Source organism: Pseudorca crassidens, chromosome 6, assembly GCF_039906515.1.
Source record: "Pseudorca crassidens isolate mPseCra1 chromosome 6, mPseCra1.hap1, whole genome shotgun sequence".
NCBI lineage: Eukaryota > Metazoa > Chordata > Mammalia > Artiodactyla > Delphinidae > Pseudorca > Pseudorca crassidens.
This window is the reverse complement of record NC_090301.1, coordinates 133,272,714-133,293,405: the sequence shown is the minus strand read 5'-3', so window position 1 is coordinate 133,293,405 and position 20,692 is coordinate 133,272,714. Positions and strand designations below refer to the sequence as shown.

The following is a 20,692-nucleotide window of genomic DNA, read 5'->3' as shown; positions in this document are numbered from 1 at the left end:
CCGTAGACCTGACCTTCTCGGAAGAAATGTGACAGTAATGACCGCAGTTCCTGCTGTGTCCCAAAGGCCTCCTCCACCCAAGCACAATAGGCACAACACACCTTCCTGGCTCCTAATGAGTTACCGCAAACTCCGTGGCTTAAAACAACAGAAATGTATCCTCTCACTGTTCTGGAGATCAGAGTCCAAACAGTATCACTGGATCGAAATCAAGATGTCAGCAGGGCTGTGCTCCCAAAGCAGGCTCTGGGGGAGAGTCGCTTCCTGGCCTTTTCCACCCTCTGGGGGCGGCTGGCACTCCTTGGCTTGTGGCCGCATCCCTCCGGCCTCCGCCCCACAGTTACAGCCTGCGCCTGGGGCTGCCTCTCCAGAGGGGAGACAGACCCCATGTGAGCTCATCGCCACATGACCAGCCAAGATGGACGTGCCCAGGGTCCAGGGAAGGAGCCATCCTCTGTGTCCGGGACAGGGTGGGGATGAAGAGGAGAAGTAGAGGAGTGGAGAAACAGGCAGGCGTCCAGGGCCAGCGCTGTGAGAAGTGAGTGAGGCAGGGCGCAGGACCAGAGAGGGGGCCGCCAGGGGCACGCGGGATGTAGCGGGGCACGGGTGCTGGACCTCGCAGGTGTGTGGTCTCCTGCTGCCACGAGGGCCGTGGGTCACCTCTAGGCCAAGTGAGGAGAGGGTGATGCCCAGGGCCCTGGACCAGGCGAGGAGAGGGTGATGCCCAGGGCCCTAGGCCAGGCGAGGAGAGGGTGATGCCCAGGGCCCTAGGCCAGGCGAGGAGAGGGTGATGCCCAGGGCCCTGGGCCAGGCGAGGAGAGGGTGATGCCCAGGGCCCTGGACCAGGCGAGGAGAGGGTGATGCCCAGGGCCCTGGACCAGGCGAGGAGAGGGTGATGCCCAGCGCCCGGGTCTCAGTGTTCTGGTCCTGCTGTTCCCACCGACCTCGCTGTGGCTGTCCCAACTGTCGCTTTGGGTGTCAGTCATGCTGTCTGTGAAATGGGATGTGAAGGCCTTATTCCTGCCTGTTCTGGCCCTACTGCCCCGCACAAGAAAAGGTCTTTGAACAAAGCCTCCAGAAGGAGTGCCTCTGGGTGGCCAAGGGTGCTTCCTCCCAGCCGCTGACCCGGCGCAGGAGATCCTGCCCTGACAGCTCGTGCTGAGTCTGGGTGAGTCAGCACCGCATTGTTCTCCCTCCTCTCCAAACAGGCGCAGTGGGTGGGGGCCAGGGGCACGAATCCCTGCACATCTGTCCCCTCCTCTCCCCGAATTAAGGAGCACATTGGTTCCTGCCCCCGCGCCTTGGCTCAGGCTGTGCTGGGGGTCAGACGCCCCCCAACTCTTCCCATCAGTGAAGGCTCACTCTGCCCCCCCAGCCCACCCCCAAGCCTGGCGGAAGCCAACGCCCTCTAGCAACGCACCCCATCGGGCCAGCGCCCAGGGATGGTGCCCGTCCTCAAGGGTCTAGGCGTGCTCGCTCAGGCCCAGCCAGCTCAGGCTGAGATACACACGGACGTGCAGGGTTCCCAGCGCCCTGGCTTGCCCTTTCATCTGCCTGCAAAACTTTTGTGCCAGCACATGGGAAGGGGCCTGGGGCTGAATGCTGGGGGACACAGGCTGGGGCCACTCCGCCACCCTCTGACTTCCCTCCATTTGCTCATCTGTTAAATCTAAGAAAAGAGACGGTGGGCACAGCCCGAGCACCTACTAGGCACCCAGGAGCGCAGCATGCACTTTCCACACTGAGCTCCTTCCCTCTCCCAGCCGCCCCATCCTGCCAGCCAGGGGGCGGATAGCACGACTGAGGCCCACAAGCAGGGACAGAGCCGCAATTCATGCCCAGAGTCCAGGCTCTGCCCGCCTGTGTGAGCAGCTCCCCTCCACCTGCGCCCCTGCCCCCAGGGTCCAGCTGAGGCCGTGTCTGCAGAGGGACACCAGGCTGGGCTTGTCAGGGGCAGAAACAGCTGTGGCGGGAGCTTGCCTGTCCGTGCGTACGCTCTTGGGGACGTCAGAAGGCTGAGTCTGCCTTCCCAGAGTCAGAAAGGCGCTCGGCCCCTTAAAGCTCTGCAACCTCGGGCGAGGCTCCTAACGGCCCCGAGCCTCGGGTTTCCTCCTCTTTGCAATGGGGGCAATACGACCTGCCTTGCGGAGTTGCTGGACATGCCGCACGCCATTGGCGTCCAGCGAATGTTGACCACGTGTTCAGGAATAGCGTCCCCGGCAGCGCCCACTTAGGCTGGAACGGCAACTGGCCAGCTAGGTCTGCACTTGCTTGGTCCCTTTTCCTCCTTTCTTCGCCTGGCTGGTGGCCTAGCCCTGAGATCTTGTCCGGGGGGTCGGCAGGGCCCTCCCAAGAGGGAGGGAGGGAGGGAAACAGGAAAGAACCTGCTAAGGAGAGGCCCTTTGCTGGGCTTGCCTCCAGGGAGAAGGACACACACACACACGTGCACGCATACACACACACACACACACACAAACGGAAGGGCCAGCACAGCTGCCCGTGCCGCCCAGCAGCTATGGACAGGATGCCTGCAGGCCAGAGGGTGCACAGGCCCAAGGAACTACGGATCCGGTCTGCCTTGCGGGAAGCTGGGCCGCTGGATCACTCCGGGCAGGGGAAGGCTGATTAGTCAAGGCTCGCCTTGACAGGCCCTGGCAGTTGCCTAAGACAGAAAAAGTCAGCTGAAACTGGTTGAAACAAACAAACAAATGCATTGGCTCAGAGAACTGAAAAGGCCGAGGGTACCAGCTTCTGGCAAAGCCAGATCCCTCTCCAGGGGCTCAATTCAAAAAACTGGTTCCACGGCGTTCAGCTCTGATGTTTGTGTATCATCTCTGTTCCTGGCCTCTCCCTTCAGGGCCCCCAGTGGCTCCACCCACACAGCAACCTCTGTGGACAGAGCATACTTCTTTCCCAAAGATTTCAGCCAAAGGGGCTGTCTGGGGCACATGCCCATCTCTGATGGTGCCCGGGGATATGGAACGTCTGATCATCAGGGCACAGGCTACATGTCGCCCACCCACAGCAGAAGAAGGGAAGTGGGTCCAACACAGATCGCCCACCCAGCAGCAGATTGGGCTCTGCTGCTTCCCCCAAGATATAACCTTCAAACACACATTCTTATGCTCTAGCCTTTCCCTGCACTTGCTGCTTCCTTTATTTGCAATGTGCTCATGAGCTCCTATTCATCCTTCAGAGCCCAGCTCAAGGTCACCTCTGAGGAACCTTCAGACAGAGTTAGGGAATTTGCTCCTCTGCTGGAATCTTTAAACTGATTTGTTTGTGCCTCTTCCACTTGGGCTCTGAGCTCCCTACAGGTCGCTGGGAACAGAGCAAGGGCTTGGGGCAATTTTCTTGGGAAGATTAACAAATATGGGAAGAAACAGTTGATAGAGTCAGGCTCAGATGAGCTCAGAGCTGGACCGAAGGGTAGAAGGCAATGCATAAAGGTAGTGTCCAAACCGAGCAGCCTGCAGAAAGGCTGACTTTGCCGGTCCGGTTGACTGAGGCCTGCAAGCGTGTGAGTATGCACACGTGTGTGCCTACAGCCCGGGAGAATGTGACCATCTTTTAAAATGAGCTCACACATCTGGTCCCTCCTCCCATCCTCAAGGTCCCTTCCTTGAGTCTCTGCCCAGTTGCCAGAATTCAAGGCCTGGATGGGCCACGGCTAAGACCAGGGTCGGGATCCCGCAGCCCACAGCGTGGAAATGGAAGAAGAAAGGGAGGCTGTGGCTGAGGGGTGGCCTGAGGCAGCAGCTCTGATTTCCCGGCATCTGCCTTGCCTGGTAGGTCCGATGGCACTGTTCTTGGTTCCCCAGCACTGATAGCACCGCCTGTGTGGGGACTGTCTGTCAGGCGGGATGGGGCAAGCGTCCAAGAAAGAGCAGCTCTGGTCCCTGAAGGACCAGCCTTGAAGGGTGGCTGTGTTGCTGTGAGTTCAGGGCTGCTGGGAAGGCCCCTGGTCCCTCGGATGCATTCCTAATGCTTCGAATTCTGCCATTTGAGATTCATTCCTTCGGCTTTGTTTGGTCTGTTAAAATGACAGTCTCCTGGAACATTTGTGACCCTGGAGCCTATCAGTCCTTCACAACACAGTGTGAGGGAGAGGCTCCCTCTCCCTCCTGAAAGCTGACTTGATTGTGCGTGGTGATGGGATGGGAGTGGGGGTGAGGATAGAGGGAGCTGGAGCGGGGCGGGGGATGGGGGGGTGAGTTCTTTTCTTCCCCGGTGCCGCCGCCACCTCCCTGATCCTGCACCCGCCAGAGCCCCGCTCGCTCACAAAACGTCGCAGTCGTCAAGAGCACCCGCTTCTCTGCCAGGGGACGGGCCCAGGTACAGGCTCGGGTCCAGACCCGCCTGGATTGGTTGTGGTTCCGAGACTTGCTCTCTGAGTGACCTTCGGCAAGGGACCTAGCCTTTCTGAGAGTGTTCTCATCTGTAAAATGGGCATAAGGTGCCTACTTTGTGGATTTCTGAATTTAGATTAGTAAACGAAATACATGCATGTGACCCCGTGGCAGCTGGCACCCAGTCTTACGGAAATGCCAGGTCAGGGCACAGCTGAGCGGTGCCATGCAGAGGGGACATCTAAGGAGGCTTCCCAGAGGAGGTGTCTCAACAGTCGTCTGTAGCTGTGTTAATGGGCCTGCTGTCTTGGGTCCCGCAGGCCCAGGTCAGCAGACACTGCGCACCCCGAGCTGGCTTGTTGCTGAAAAGGGAGGGAAGGGGCTTAGTGCCGTGAACCCCCTACCATGTGCCCAGCGCTGGTCTTTGTCTACCTCCTGGAGAGGCACCAGAGAGGAACAGCATCCTGGCCGCGGCCACCCAGCTAAGTGGGAAGGATCGGGGTTGGCCCTGTCCCACTGCTTCCGGACGCCGACCTGGGTCCCCCTGGACAGGCTCCAGAACCCAGCTGTGCTCTGCGTTGCCAGGACTCACCTTTGCTTCTGTCCCCCCGGGAGGCTCTGCTGGCCCAGACCCCACTCCCAGGCCTGGAACCGGAAGGGCAGGGGCTGTTCTGTGCACCCTTTCATCAGCTCTGTTGTTACCTAACCCACCTCACGGCCATCCCCTGTCGAATCTGCTTAGGGGCAGGCAGTGGCCTCTCCGAGCTTCTGCTGTGTCACACCAAGGGGACAAGGAGTCCCCGACTGTTCCCTGTTGGGGCAGGGAGAGCCTGGGCTGAGGGCGGCACCGTCCCGGCAGTGAGGCAGCTTGGGTTGAGTCCCGGCCTGCGTCTCTGGCCACACGGCTTGTGGGGTGACCTCCGTCTCTGGACCCAGAGCCCTCGTGGGTGAGGTGCATTGTTGGTGCCAGAGTTTTCACGTCTCCTCCCGGCGGCCATCAGGCTGGCCATCATCACGGGCTGCTGTTCTGAAGTCAGCATCCCTGTGGGGAGGGGCGTGGCCTGGAAGAACCTCGAGCTCCTCTCCCTTTCCTTGGAGAATAATGTGATGGGAAGGGGATAACAGAGGTCACTCTCCTCCAAAGGGTGGTGGCAGAGGTGTAGAGATAAAAGTCCCAGCTTCTCAGCATGGGGACTCGGCCCCCACCTGCCACCTCCGGGCCCAGCTGCTGAGGCTGCACTGATTCCGGCCCCGCCAGGCAGCCCCACAGCGGGGTGCACGTTGCCACGACAAGACCCCCTCCAGCCTCCTGTTTGGCCGGTGGGATGGGAGTCGCCTTGGACAGACCAGGGCCACCGTGTACCCTCCATGTGTTCCTTTAAATCCCCACATAGCCACTGGCTTGCCTTTTGGGGCCTTAGCTGTGGTCCTTGCACCCCACAGGGTGACGTGTTGCTAGGGAGGCCTGGCCAGGCCACTTAGGGCCACCAGCTTCAGTAACACCAGGCTGCCCTGCCCTCGAACCTGGCCAGCATCCTGTGGGCCCTGAAACCCACCCTGCCTTGAGTGCCCAGTGGTGGGCCAAGGCTCTCGGGACAGGAGACGCATCGCTTACTCACTCTTCTCCCCTGTGGCCTCTGTGGCCCAAAGCGGAGCCACTGCTTTGGTCCCTGGCACCCAGTGCAGTTTCCTCACAGGTGGCCTGGCCTCTAATGGCGGCTTGTGAGTGAGGATAGCTGGAGGCTGTGACTGATGGCAGAGGCTCCCTTCTGCCAGGCTCAGTGCCTGGTTCACAGATGTGTCACCATCACTGGCTCTGAAGATACCTCTGAACACCTGCGGGATAACAGTTGCCTGCCAGATGCTCGATGCAGCGGTGCCTGGGACACGCCCTGCTCCCTGGTTGCCTGGGAAACACACCTGCCCACCTAAGATGGGAACCATGCCCCCCAGGGGGAGCAGAGACCTCATGTCAGGGGAAGGGGTTTCAGGGAGAGCACCACTGACCACCGGGGTCCCTTGACCCAGGCTTGCAGGGAAGAGGAGGAATTGCCCTGACGAGGTATAGGGTACAGGTAGGCCAAGAATTGGCATGGCTGAAAACACCACAGCGTGGAAGTGCCCCGGCGGGTCCATTGGATCAGCACATCCGTTGCAATTACATCTGCAAAAGCTCGAAAATAAAGTAGCAGAATGCATACACCCAGGCCTGTAGAGCGGCCTCTGAGCACGGAGCTTGTGTAACCCAGATGTTAAGACATCTGGATGTCACCTGTTTGGGTCCTGGTTCGCACTGTGTCATAAGCACAGTTTTCATGCCCTGTTGCACATAATCAGTAATTAGCTCTGGTGTGCTCCAGCCCATGGACAAGTCATGCCCTCTCTGAAGTAACCGGTTCTCACAGCACTTTTTCACACATCCGACGTCAAGGTTTTGAGGGCTTCCCAGGCACATCTGGATTTTGCCCTCAAAGTGTGGTACTAATGCTGTAATAACAACTCTCACTTATTGACTGGTGGCTGTCTCAGGCACCATTTGGGGGAATTTCATCCTCATGGCAACCCTAGGAAATGGGCACTGTTGTTATCCCCATTTTACAGATGAGGAAACTGAGGCTTGGTGAGGTTAAGTTACTTGCTCAGAGTAACTGAGCTGGTGAAGGCTAAGGTTCTTTTTTAAAATTTTTATTGAAATGTAGTTCATTTACAATGTTCTATCAGTTTCAGGTGTACAGCAAAGTGACTGTTTTATATATATATATATATATATATATATATATATATATATATATATTCTTTTTTTTTTAGATTCTTTTTCATTATAGTTTATTACAAGATATTGAGTATAGTTCCCTGTGCTATACACTGGGTCCTTGTTGTTTATTTATTTTATGTATAGTAGAGTGTATCTGTTAATCCCAAACTCCTAATTTATCCCTCCCCTTACTTTTCCTCTTTGGTAACCATAAGTTTGTTTTCTATGTCTGTGAGTCTATTTCTATTTTGTAAATAAGTTTATTCGTATCATTTTTTTAGATTTCAAATTTAAGTGACATCATATGGTATTTGTCTCTGTCTGATTTACTTCACTTAGTATGATAATCTCTAGGGCCATCCATGTTGCTGCAAATGGAATTATTTCTTTATTTTTTATGACTGAGTAATATTCCGTTCTATATATGTACCACATCTGCTTTATCCATTCATCTGTCAATGGACATTTAGGTTGCTTCCATGTCCTGGCTGTTGTAAATAGTGCTGCTATGAACACTGGGGTGCATGTACCTTTTCAAATTAGTGTTTTCTCTGGATATATGCCCAGGAGTGGGATCGCTGGGTCATATGGTAGCTCTGTTTTGAGTTTTTTAAGGAACCTCCATACTGTTCTCCATAGTGACTGAGATTCTAATGCAGGTTGGTCTGATTTGAACACATATTCTTTGCACTGTGTCAAGTCACAGAGAGGCCCCTATTTTCTGAAAAATCGAAAACGAAATCTTTAGATTTGGTTCCAGTGACTTAGTGGTGCTTTCACAGCAGCTCCCCCCAGTCTGATTTTTACTTTAATATGGGCAAGTTTTGGAGTAGATGACCTCAAAATACCCTTGTAACTAACATGCTAACAGCTGCTTGGAGGCCCCCGGGGAGCAGGCCTGTCCTTCTGTTGAGCTGAGCAGGGCTGACCGTAGAAATGGGCCGCAGCCACACCAGCCCTAGCCCAGGGGACCACGCCAGCTGCGTGCCCGATGGTCAGTGGGCGTCAGAGAAGGGATACTCTGGGAACATGAGAAGGAGTTTCATGTAAGGAAAGCTGGAACGGTATTCCAAAATTTTCATGACGGCTCAGCGTTTCCAAAGGCTCCTTGAATCCTGAGCTTTTCTTTTACAGCCGATCCCGTGGCTGAGTGCTTCACTGCAGGGATTGTCCCACGGAAGCCCCAAATTCTCCATCTTTCAGGGCATCTCCTGATTTCTCTTTTCCTCAGTTCTGTTAGGAAGATGAGCTCTTTGTGTCTTCCCCCTGGTGTTAGTGTTTTCATGGCCTGTTTTCATACCAGTTGGTAGGATGCGGGCATGCGTCCATTTCGGAGACTTACTTGTTAATGCGTCTGCTCCTGAGCGGGCACCGGGGAAGCAGTGGCGACGACTCGCAGAGGTGTGTGGCCTGCCGAGCTTGTGGTCCAGCACATCCAGCTCTGTGTGTGCAGAATTCCATCACCAACATGAGACGGGTGGGGGGGCTGCTGCACCAGCCCCGGGAGCTTTCCATCTGCATTTCCTGGCTAGTGTATGAGATTTGAGACTCTGTATGAGGGTGACCAGGGAATGTTGGCGAATAAATAAAGGTGCAGCCGCCCGTTTGGTTCTGCTCCTTAACGGGGTTCCCTGGGCATCCTCCTGGGTGGGCCACACCTTCTTAAAATGTTCCCCTTTGTCTCTGCAGGCCTCCCGCCCTGAGTGGCAGCCCGGTCATCTCGGATATCTCATTGATCCGACTTTCCCCACACCCTGCCGGCCCTGGGGAGTCCCCCTTCAACGCCCCACACCCGTACGTGAGCTCCCACATGGAGCAGTACCTCTGCGCTGTGCACGGCAGCCCCACGCACCCCGCCATCTCTGCGGCCAGGGGCCTCAGCCCTGCGGACGGTGAGTCGGGAGGGCCTGGGGCAGCAGGGTGGGGGGAGGGATGCTAACTCTAATGCTGGTCATTCCTCAGCTGCTGTCCGTGGGATGGTCAGTGGCTGGCCTTCCTCCCTGCCCCCCATCAACAGTAGGTCTTTCGATAAATGAGTGGTCCAAGACAAGGGAACCAGGGGTGCATTGGTTTTTGCGCTCATTAAAGAACTATTCGTAGGACTTCCCAGGTGGCGCAGTGGTTAAGAATCCGCCTGCTGATGCAGGGGACACAGGTTCGAGCCCTGGTCCGGGAAGCTACCACATGCCACGGAGCACCTAAGCCCGTGCACCATAACCACTGAGCCTGCGCTCTAGAGCCCGTGAGCCACAACTACTGAGCCCACGTGCCACAACTACTGAGCCTGCGCTCTAGAGCCCACGAGCAACAACTACGGAGCCCATGTGCCACAACTACTGAGGCTGCGCTCTAGAGCCCACGAGCCACAGCTACTGAGCCTGTGCTCTAGAGCCCATGAGCGACAACTACTGAGCCCACGTGCCACAACTACTGAAGCCCACGTGCCTAGAGCCCATGCTCCACAACAAGAGAAGCCACCACAATGAGAAGCCCGTGCACCACAACCAAGAGTAGCCGCCACTCACTGCAACTAGAGAAAGCCTGCACGCAGCAGCGAAGACCCAACGCAGCCAAAAATGAATAATAAATAAATAAATTTATGAAAAAAAGCACTATTCATAAACAGCCTTGGCATGCAAATTACATAATAAGAATGGTGACATCTGTTTATTCATGGAGGTCCTATCTTAGGTGAGAATTACTTGGTTGCAAGATGCCAAAGTCTGCAGAAGCTGGTGTTAAGCAGAGTAGGTGTTGTATCGGGGTGTCTCAGGGCCCCCCCCAGAGCAGAACGAAGGCAGAGCTGGGCAGGTTTCTGTCGACATCTCTGGCAGGTCAACGCATGGCCTCTAAACGGGACCCCAGCCCCAAGGCTCCGGGGTGACCACCAGTGACTTTGTGTCCCTCCTGAGAGGATACTGAGTGGCCCAGCTCAGTCAGATGGCAACCCTGTTCAATTCATTTGAGACAGAAAAGGGCAGAGTCACAAAGAAAAACCAGACAAGGTGAATGGCTGCAGCCGTGAGACATGAAGATGGCCAGCCAGGATGGGGCCATTCAGAAATGGCCCTTCACCACTGCTCCTGGCCCTGAACTCTGCGTGGGCCCCTGAGTGGCCGCGACCAATCCAGGACACGCCAAAGGGTGTGACACATCCACACAGAGCCCGTGTCTCCCGGGAAGTGGACCGGAGCTCCCCAGCCTCTCCTGGCAGTGCAGGCCAGGGTCCAAGACACTGCTCCTGCCTTGAAGTTCACATGTGGTGCAGCGGGCGGCATGGTGCCCTCAGGAAGATACATGTACGTCCTAAGCCCTGAACCCGAGAGCATGGCCTCATGTGGAAAAGGGCTCTCTGCCGATGTGATTAAGTTGGCGATTCTGAGTTGAAGAGATCATCCTGGATTATCCACGTGGGCCTTAAATCCAATGACAAGTGTCCTTATAAGGGACACATAGATAAGAAGACAACGCAAAGATGGGAGTGATGTGGCCACAAGCCAAGGAAGCTGGCAACTCCCAGAAGCTGGAATAGGCAAGAAACAGGTTTTCCCCTAAAGCCTCCAGAGTGGGTGGCCCCGCTGACACCTTGATTTTGGACTTCTGGCCTCAAGACCTGAGGGAGAATAAAAATGCATTTTCGCAGCAGTTAGCAAGCCTGTACTAACTTGTTACAGCAGCCCGAGGAAACTAATACACACGGAGATGGGGCGGTCCCCTCGAGGCCTGCGTCAGGGAGGGCCCTGAGAGACGTCTGTAGCAGGGTCGAGGAGCAGAGGCAGGGTCCGCCAGACCAGACTCTGTGTGTGTGTGTGTGTGTGTGTGTGTGTGTGTGTGTGTGAACAATGCGCCCTCAAAGAAGGCTTCGGCGAAGAGGCACAAGCAAGAAGGGGGAGGGGAGGGCATTTCAGGCACAGGCAGGCCAGGCAGAGGCTGCGGGGCTGCAGGCTAGGGCTGTCCCTAGAGGATAGAGCGGGAGAGGGAGAGGAGGAAGGGGAGGGTGATGGCTTCCACGGACCAGCTGCTTCCTTCTGCCCGGACTGTGTGCATCTCCTTTGAAACCTGCCAAGACTAATAGCAAGGAGGCCAATTCCCGGGCTCTGGATTCAAACTCCCTGCTGTGTGGCCTTGGGCAGCATCTTTATCTCTTTAAGTGCCAGAGTCCTCATCTGCTGAGGGGATCAGCTCATGGTGTGATGCTAGTGAAACCAGAGAGTGGATGTTATCCCCTCAGCCCTGTGACTGCACCCACCCAGTGGAACGCCCAGCACAACGTTGGCTGATGATACCTTTTTTGTTTTGCGGTACGCGGGCCTCTCACTGCTGTGGCATCTCCCGTTGCGGAGCACAGGCTCCGGACGCGCAGGCTCAGCGGCCATGGCTCATGGGCCCAGCCGCTCCGCGGCATGTGGATCTTCCCGGACCGGGGCACGAACCCGTGTCCCCTGCCTCGGCAGGAGGACTCTCAACCACTGCGCCACCAGGGAAACCCTGTCATTTTTAATAGTAATTTGACTGGTGGGTATTATTACCCCCATTTTACAGATGGAAAACTGAGCCAGCTCAGAGAGGTGGCACCTTCTTAATTTTGCACACCTGGTAAAAGCCAGGACCCCTGAGGGGTGTGTTTGGCTTCCAAGCCCCCCTTTAACTAACACCACACCCCTGAGTGCCAGGCCCCCTCAAGGTACTCTGAAGTTCATCCTCCCGGCCTCTTTGCTAAGCCCCGGCAGGGCTGAGTGCGGGACTGGAGGTGGACCGCCCGCCCAGGTTCTGACAGGTGGCCACGGCGGGCGAGCGCTCGCCTGCCATCCCACTTCGAGTGCTGGGTGAGTCTGACCTGGCGCCCAGCTGTCTGGCCGCCCTGGCACCTCCAACTTCATCTTCTTTTTCCTTTGGAGACTGTGCCGGACCACGGACCCTGGAGCTCTGGGCATCTGTGGGGCTGGGAGAAGGAAGCAGTTGTTTACGGCTTTGAGCAAGTGGAGGAATGTGCAGGCTGGGATCTGGCTGCCCCATCAGCAGAAACAGCCCCGCCCCAGCCTGACCAGGGACGGCGGGGGAGGGGGACCCAGGGACCCAGAGGGCAGGGGAGGGCTGCAGGGCCCGGAGGGGCCTCCTCGGGCCAGGTGCATGTTTCTCTTCTTTCTGGCCGGGTTCTGACAGTTTCTTCCTCTCCCTCCCTCCTGCCCGCAGTTGCCCACGAACACCTGAAGGAGAGGGGGCTGCTTGGCCTCCCCCCTCCAAGCACCAACCCCTCAGACTATTACCACCAGATGCCCCTCATGGCAGGCCACCCCACGCCATATGGGGACCTGCTGATGCAGAGCGGGGGTGCGGCCAGTGCACCCCATCTCCATGACTACCTCAATCCAGTGGATGGTGAGTGCTGGGCCAGGGTGGGTGTGGCGAGCAGGACAGGGGCTCACAGCCCCCCGGAGGCCGAGGAAGGTGCTTGTTGCTCCTTTTGTGGTGGTGGGAGCCCAGTGGAGGAATCTGGGGTTTACCCCAATCCCTGCCATGACTGCTGTCCTTGGGGGACTGCGTCTGAACAACATGCACAAAAACTTAGTGAGTCATCACGGGCCAGGAAGTGTTGTAGGAACTGCAGTCACTCCAGGGAACAAAAGGGACTCATCTCTGCCTTCATGGAACTTACTTACAGCTTAGTGGGGAGAGACGAACAATTCAGGAATGGGGTTAGGAGCACTGGGTGGATGAGGGTGCCATCTTGAAAGAGGAAATCAAGAAATCCTCACTGAGAAGATGATATTCAAGCAAAGAATTGAAAGGGATGAGCCATGCAGAAATAAGCCAAAGAGTGATACAGGCAGGAGAGACAGCAAGCGCAAAGGGCCTGAGGCCGCAGTGGGCCTGCTGGGATCAAGAAAAGCCCGGGAGGCCAGTGTACCTGGTACCCAGTGAGTGAAGGGGCAGTAGGGTAGGGCCAGAGTTCAGGGGCTGGCTGTGCTGGTCGGTCAAGGCTTGGTGAAACTGGCTTTCACGCAGAGTGAGGTGGGGCCCGTGGAGGGGGTCGGACAGAGGAGGAATGAGACCTGACTTATTCTTTTTTTTTTTTTTTAACATCTTTATTGGGGTATAATTGCTTTACAATGGTGTGTTAGTTTCTGCTTTATAACAAAGTGAATCAGTTATACATATACATATGTTCCCATATCTCTTCTCTCTTGCGTCTCCCTCCCTCCCACCCTCCCTATCCCACCCCTCCAGGTGGTCACAAAGCACCGAGCCGATATCCCTGTGCCATGCGGCTGCTTCCCACTAGCTATCTACCTTACGTTTGTTAGTGTACATATGTCCATGCCTCTCTCTCGCCCTGTCACAGCTCACCCTTCCCCCTCCCCATATCCTCAAGTCCGTTCTCCAGTAGGTCTGTGTCTTTATTCTTGTCTTACCCCTAGGTTCTTCATGACATTTTTTTTTCTTAAATTCCATATATATGTGTTAGCATACGGTATTTGTCTTTTTCTTTCTGACTTACTTCACTCTGTATGACAGACTCTAGGTCTATCCACCTCATTACAAATAGCTCAATTTCGTTTCTTTTTATGGCTGAGTAATATCCCATTGTATATATGTGCCACATCTTCTTTATCCATTCATCCGATGATGGGCACTTAGGTTGTTTCCATCTCTGGGCTATTGTAAATAGAGCTGCAGTGAACATTTTGGTACATGACTCTTTTTGAATTTTGGTTTTCTCAGGGTATATGCCCAGTAGTGGGATTGCTGGGTCATATGGTAGTTCTATTTGTAGTTTTTTAAGGAACCTCCGTACTGTTCTCCATAGTGGCTGAACCAATTCACATTCCCACCAGCAGTACAAGAGTGTTCGCTTTTCTCCACACCCTCTCCAGCATTTATTGTTTCTAGATTTTTTGATGATGGCCATTCTGACTGGTGTGAGATGATATCTCATTGTAGTTTTGATTTGCATTTCCCTAATGATTAATGATGTTGAGCATTCTTTCATGTGTTTGTTGGCAGTCTGTATATCTTCTTTGGAGAAATGTCTATTTAGGTCTTCTGCCCATTTTTGGATTGGGTTGTTTGTTTTTTTGTTATTGAGCTGCATGAGCTGTAAATTTTGGAAATTAATTCTTTGTCAGTTGCTTCATTTGCAAATATTTTCTCCCATTCTGAGGGTTGTCTTTTGGTCTTGTTTATGGTTTCCTTTGCTGTGCAAAAGCTTTGAAGTTTCATTAGGTCCCATTTGTTTATTTTTGTTTTTATTTCCATTTCTCTCGGAGGTGGGTCCAAAAGGATCTTGCTGTGATTTATGTCATAGAGTGTTCTGCCTATGTTTTCCTCTAAGAGTTTGATAGTTTCTGGCCTTACATTTAGGTCTTTAATCCATTTTGAGCTTATTTTTGTGTATGGTGTTAGGGGTGATCTAATCTCATACTTTTACATGTACCTGTCCAGTTTTCCCAGCACCACTTATTGAAGAGGCTGTCCTTTCTCCACTGTACATTCCTGCCTCCTTTATCAAAGATAAGGTGACCATATGTGCGTGGGTTTATCTCTGGGCTCTCTATCCTTTTCCATTGATCTATCTTTCTGTTTTTGTGCCAGTACCATACTGTCTTGATTACTGTAGCTTTGTAGTATAGTCTGAAGTCAGGGAGCCTGATTCCTCCAGCTCTGTTTTTCGTTCTCAAGATTGCTTTGGCTATTCGGGGTCTTTTGTGTTTCCATACAAATTGTGAAATTTTTTGTTCTAGTTCTGTGAAAAATGCCAGTGGTAGTTTGACAGGGATTGCATTGAATCTATAGATTGCTTTGGGTAGTAGAGGCATTTTCACAATGTTCATTCTTCCAATCCAAGAACATGTTATATCTCTCCATCTATTTGTATCATCTTTAATTTCTTTCAGCAATGTCTTATAATTTTCTGCATACAAGACCTGACTTATTCTTAAAAGGAATTCCATTCTGGCTGCTGGTCGGAGAACAGCTTTAGGGGCAAGGTGGAAGCAGGCCGTCCAGCTGGCAGAGGTGGGAGGAGCGGTCATGTTTCAGATGGATTTTGAAGGAAGAGCCACAAGATTTGTTCCTAGATGGGATGTTGAATCAGGGAGGAAGAAGGGCATTGAGGACAACACTGGGGCCTCAGGCCTGAGTAGTTGGAGAACAGAGTTGTCAGTAACTGAGCCGGGGCCTGCAGGCTGGGCACGTTTGGGGGCGCGGCCAGTCGGGCGTTCTGGGGAGAAGAGGTGCCTGGTGCCCATGAGGTACCAAGTCCCCCGCCCACCCCCAGCCATCCTCACAGCTGCTTTTACAGGGGCAACTGCACCCTAACCACGAGCCAGCCCCTGGGGTCAGATGGAGCCGCCTCCCCAGTGAGTGCTGCTCCACCTGCCGGTCCTGGAGCTCATCCCAGAGACCCCCAGGGATCCAGGCCAGGCAGCAGGGCCGGAAGCCACAGCGAGGGGCCGGCAGGCGGCTCCTGCAGATTTATCCTCCTCAAGCCCTTTTTCACTCCCTGGTGGCAGGGAGCAGACAGAGACCTGCAGGAGACCTGCTGGGTTGCAGGCAGTCCCGTGGGGCCAGGCAGGGCTGCAAGACTTGGGGGGGCCCCTGCACCCCTCAGCCACCTCCTGTCCCCCAGTCCTCCGCCCTGGGCGTCCAGTCCACACCAGCCACTGCAACTCCACCTTATCGGCTGGATCAAAGCCAAGCCCCTCCTTTCCTAAGGCCTGGCTGAGATCTCACCTCCTCCAGGAAGTCCCTCTGGATGCCCCCTCCCTCCCCTCCTTTCCTTGTGACCAACCAGGATTCTTGACCTCCTCTATCAATAGAAATTGACTAGAGGCCAGACAAGAATTCAGGCGAGGCTTTATGGGGGCTCCTGCTGCAGCTGGGTGGGGGGAGGGCGAAAACAACTAACAATTCGCTCCCTAAGGCGGGGGAAGGGAGCTGGTTCCTTATATGGGGTGAGGATGGGGGGGTGTGGGGGGGGGTGGCTTCGGTGCTCTGCCCACCCCTTTGGTGGTGCTGAGTGCAGGGGGCATGCGCAGTACATGCTTTTGCTCCAGGCTCCTCAGAAGTGGCAGTTGGGTTTTTGGTCTTTCTGTATCTTCTTGTCCATAATTTGCCCCAACTGCGCATATACACCAGTTGTTTTTAGTCCCTTATAGATTCTCTGTACTTTGTTGCTCAAGAAGATGTTTGCCCAGGTGCAAGCACTGCGGCAAAGGGTCCCAGGTCCCACCTGTCTCACCGTCTCTGCCCTGCTCACCTCACACTTACAGGGGCCACCTCAAGTGGTCCCTAAGCACCACTCCCCTGCAGCGTTCCCTGCCCTCCCCCACAGGAGTGTCACTGGGGAGGAGCATGGCAGTCCTCCCAATGCCAGCTCTGTGGGTTTTGTCCCATGTCACCCTCAGCCTGCCCTGAAGGGAACCCGCAGCACGACCAAACGATGCCACCAGAATCTGGTCCCTGGGTCTGTCTCGCCCCTGTGTCTTCCCCAGGATGGTATTTCGTCCAGGATGGGCACACAGTGTAGGGGTGCAGTGAGGCCTCTCGGCCCCCTGAGTGCATAAATCTACATGCTTTTGTCTCTCCTCCCCATAACAGCCCTGCAGGTGCCCCCCACAGGGAGCGGGAGGGCCCTGGGGAGGACACGTGCGCTTGCTACTCAGACAACAGCGACAATACAGGGCATAAAGGTTGCTGCCATTGTCCAAACATCAGATTCCCCAAGCGATGTCTGCCTTCCAAGGCCTTGGGCTGGGTGGCACCAGGCCATCTGGGCAGACACAGAGAAGCCACGGCCGAGGGGTCTGGTCAGGCAGGTGTCCCCAGAGGGCGGGAGAGGCCGAGTCAGCACGTGTGAGCGCCCGCTGTGTGCACGTGTGAGAGCATCCGGGTGAGGTCTGCCTGTGTGCCATGTCTTTATGCTCACTCCCCGGGTGACTCCCCTCAGCCCCCTTCCGAGGCCAGAATTACCGTCCCTGCCGTAAGGTGGGCTCCCTGGGGTTCCCAGCATCCAGGGAGTTGCCCAGGCCTCAAGTCAGGGTTCCAGGCCCCGCTCCGTCTGTCACCAGCATCACGGGCTCTCCCTCATGCACACCGCCCCAGGCAGCACAGCACATCTGAGGGGCCCCCTGAGCCATGGCCTCGGGGAGAGCCCAGTGGGCAGAGCAGCTGGGCTGGAGCCAGCGTGCTGCAGGGATGGTGGTGCTGCGGGCAGGTCTAGGCCACGCCAACTTGAGCTGCGTCCTCTCTGGGACAGCTGGTGCTGCTGGGACCCGGTGGGGCCTGGACGGTGATGCCCTGCATGCTGTGTGAGCGTGGCTCGGTGCCAGGTTTACAGTCAGTGCTGCCTGCGTGCTGGTTTCCATCTCTTTCCACCGGTATCCTTGCCCTCTTTCAAATCTACCACCTTCTGCAGGGTTTTGTCTGCCGATTGTCAGCACCACCGTCCACCCCATGTTTGGGCCCCATGCCACACCTCCTCCTGGACACCTTTTCCTCACCACCAGCCCACCCCCCCCAGGCCAGCCCACCCGAGACCTGCCAAGTCTGCCTTCGCAGCACCCCCGCCGGCCGTCCAGTCCTGTGCCAGCCAGCTCCCAGCTCAGCCTCCCTCCGCCCCTCCCATCACCCTCGGGGTGAAACCCAGACTCTACCACATGGCCAGCAGCCTTCCCTCCAGCCTGTCTCTCCCCATCTGCGCCCCTGCACCTGTCCACCATCCCCGCAGGCTGGCCTCGTTCCGTCCTGCACCAGGTCCCAGGACTCAGGTCAGCCAGCACTTCTCCCGGGCCACCGCCCACATCAGCTCCCCTTGGGCTCTGCATCTCCCTCCGCCCACCTGCAGGACCCGAGGGGCCCCAGCTGTAACTGGCTGGCCCTCTGTCTTCACAAACCCAGAGCCCCACAGGTCCAGGAGCACCTGCCAAGGAGCAGGGCTCTGTGTTTGTGGGGGGAGGGAGGGAGGGAGCAGCAGTCACAAAAGAACCTGGGGTAGAAACATGCAAACAAATCCGAAGAGACTGTGCGAGGCCAGCAGCTGTCGGCCTGCAGGGAGCCTGGAAGGGGACAGGCAGCTTTGCTCTGGGGCGCTCGGCGTTTGGCAGCATCTGGGCTGAGCATCTGAGACACGGGGGTCGGGCGGTCTTGAGGAGGTGGGCTCACCAGTGGGCGTGGGAGCCGCCCTGATGAATTCAGCACAGCCCCCGACATCCTGTCTCTGCCTTGGTCTTGAGGGTGTGATGGGCTTCAGGCGCAGAGTGGAGCTTCACCACCTCCAGCCTTGGTTTGGACGGACACATGGGTTTCTCGGGCTGAGATGGGGGTTGGTGGTGACCCGGGGATTTTCACAAACCCCTGTGAACATCAGGAACGGGTGGTTTCTTTTCCTTTGTTCCCATCACTTACCTCCAAGGAAATCAGAGTGAAGTCCAGCATGAATTCCTGTATTTGCCGTTACTTAGTTTTTTTCCAAACCAGTTTCAGCCAGAACTTTTGCGTCCGCTATTTAAAGTTTTAGGCATTTCTGTGCAGCTCCGATGCCTACGTGGCCCCGAGAGACTCGGGCCCAGGCCTGCCTCTGGGTGTGTGTGGGGGGGGTGGTCCCTGGCCCCTCCCCTCCTGTGAACCGTGGGAACTGGGAAGCCCACCAGCTCTGGTGTTTTCGGCTGGTCCCAGCTGCACGGGTCTGGGGAGAGATGCTCCCGGGAAGCCTCTGTCCACCCCACGGAGGTGTGAGTGGGTCTTCCAGTCAAGTTTCTTTGTGCTCAGACTCTCACAGGGAAAGGTGTGCAGGCCTGGGGCCCGGGCAGCGGGGCTCATGGGACCACCTGGGAAAGGGCCCTGAGGCTCCGAGGACATGTGTGTTCACGTGAGGAAGCTGCCCATAAACATGATGGGGACACGTAAGCTCTCTGCCCGTGCAGGGGCCCTGAGAGTTTGTGCGGAGTTGGGGAGACTCCGTGTGTGTGTCTCTTCGCTCTCTCTTTTTCGTGCACACACACACACACCCTACCTACATACCACATACACACCCACACCGTAAACGCGCACACAGCATACACACGCACACTCACTCTCCTCATTCATTCATGAATGAGGGTATTTACTGAGCACCTACTACGTGCCAGGCATGGTGCCAGGTGCTAGCAACACAGCATTCCAAGCCCCGCTCTCGCGGTGCCCCAGGGGGCCTGCTCTGTGGAAGCTTCCTGTCCCGAGGCCGCCCCGCCTACTCAGCCTGTTTCCTCAGCGCCTGCACTTCACATTCCAAGAGGAGGCAGAGCCATGGGGGAGAGAACATCCCAGGGGTGATGAGTGTCAAGCTGGGGTGTGGAGACCAGGGGCACCCGGCTGTGAGGAGGCCTGGGGAGAGGGTGTCAGGAAGGCCACCCAGGTCCACATCCGGCAGAGCAGTGTCCCCAGCCCACCCGCTGGCAAACCACCAGCAGTTTTACCTTAGCCAAGTGCCACCTACACGATAACTTATTTAGTCTTATATTTTTAACAGACTCACCTTAAAATAGAACTTTATTTTTTTTTCTGAAGTGGGAAACCCCATAATATCTGGGGAAGATGTCCCCGTCTGTGTCTCCGTGATGCCTAAACAATCTCCTTTGGGTCGTGTGTGTGTCCTACGCTGGGGAAGATGCCACAGCCTTAGCGGCAAGGCTGGAGTTGGAGGGGTTCGTGCTGAATGGAAAAGCCAAGCCCTCCGTCCCCCGCAGAGCACAGGGCCGGGCTGTGGGCGGGACAAGGGGCATCTCCAGCAGAAGCCGCCCTCCCTCTCCCGGGAGCCTCCTGGCCTCCAGGTGGTCAGTGAAGGCCCATTGCCCCTGTTCTTTAAGGAGGCTGATTTATAGCCAGAAGAGTGAGGAGTGATGTGGCTTTGGAAGGTGATAGATAACCAGTCCGGGAGTCCGAGGTTATTCTGCCTAGTGGTCCTCTAGACAGTAGGGAGGTCGCTGCTTGTCACTGGGGCCCTAAAATGGAATTTTCTCGCGTGATGCCGTTGAGTATTGGTGATTTAACGGCGGAGCCGCAGCCGCCACCCCACGCCCCACCACGCTGAGGAGCTTGAAATGTTTCCGAGTGAAACGTTGTCTGCTTACAGCCCATATTTCCTACGAGCTGTGTATTTTATTGTCGTATTGACACTCATTTCACTCGGATGTCACCTCCGTTCTGACACCCGTTCCTTATGCTGCCTGCGGGTCCGGGGAGGTCTCAGGAACCAGTTACACCGATCACGCCACTGAGAGGCAGGGGAGCTGACGGAGGGGCTGCCAGAGGCCCCGTTCTGGGAGGGCGTCCGCACCCAGCCTGCCGACAGGAGGGACACGGGGGGCAGGGTGCTGAGGGCAGGCTCAGGCCAGATGGTGTGTCCGGCTCATCTGGCAAGCCAGCCCAGAGTCTCGTGAGACACGCGTCATGAAGTCACTTTCCAGGTGAGCAGCCTCGAGCCCAGAGCCCTAAGTTGCTTTGTCTCCATCATAGGCCTGGGAAATGTGCTTGTAGGCCTCAGCCCCACGTCTCTGGGCTCCAGAGCCTTGGTGCTTTCTACTCCCGCGCAAGAGCGGGTGTGAACAGC

At 55.9% G+C, this 20,692-nt stretch overlaps 1 protein-coding gene across 2 annotated transcripts in view; it reads left to right on the top strand.

The window, feature by feature from the left end:
* Positions 1–20,692, top strand: part of GLI2 (GLI family zinc finger 2) — a 248,427-nt gene that overhangs the window by 198,314 nt on the left and 29,421 nt on the right. For both annotated transcript variants that reach the window (XM_067742345.1, XM_067742346.1), the window contains 2 exons: positions 8,794–8,996; positions 12,298–12,483. In XM_067742345.1, the coding sequence (XP_067598446.1) occupies positions 8,794–8,996; positions 12,298–12,483 (389 nt within the window). The remainder of the gene's footprint in view (positions 1–8,793; positions 8,997–12,297; positions 12,484–20,692) is intronic.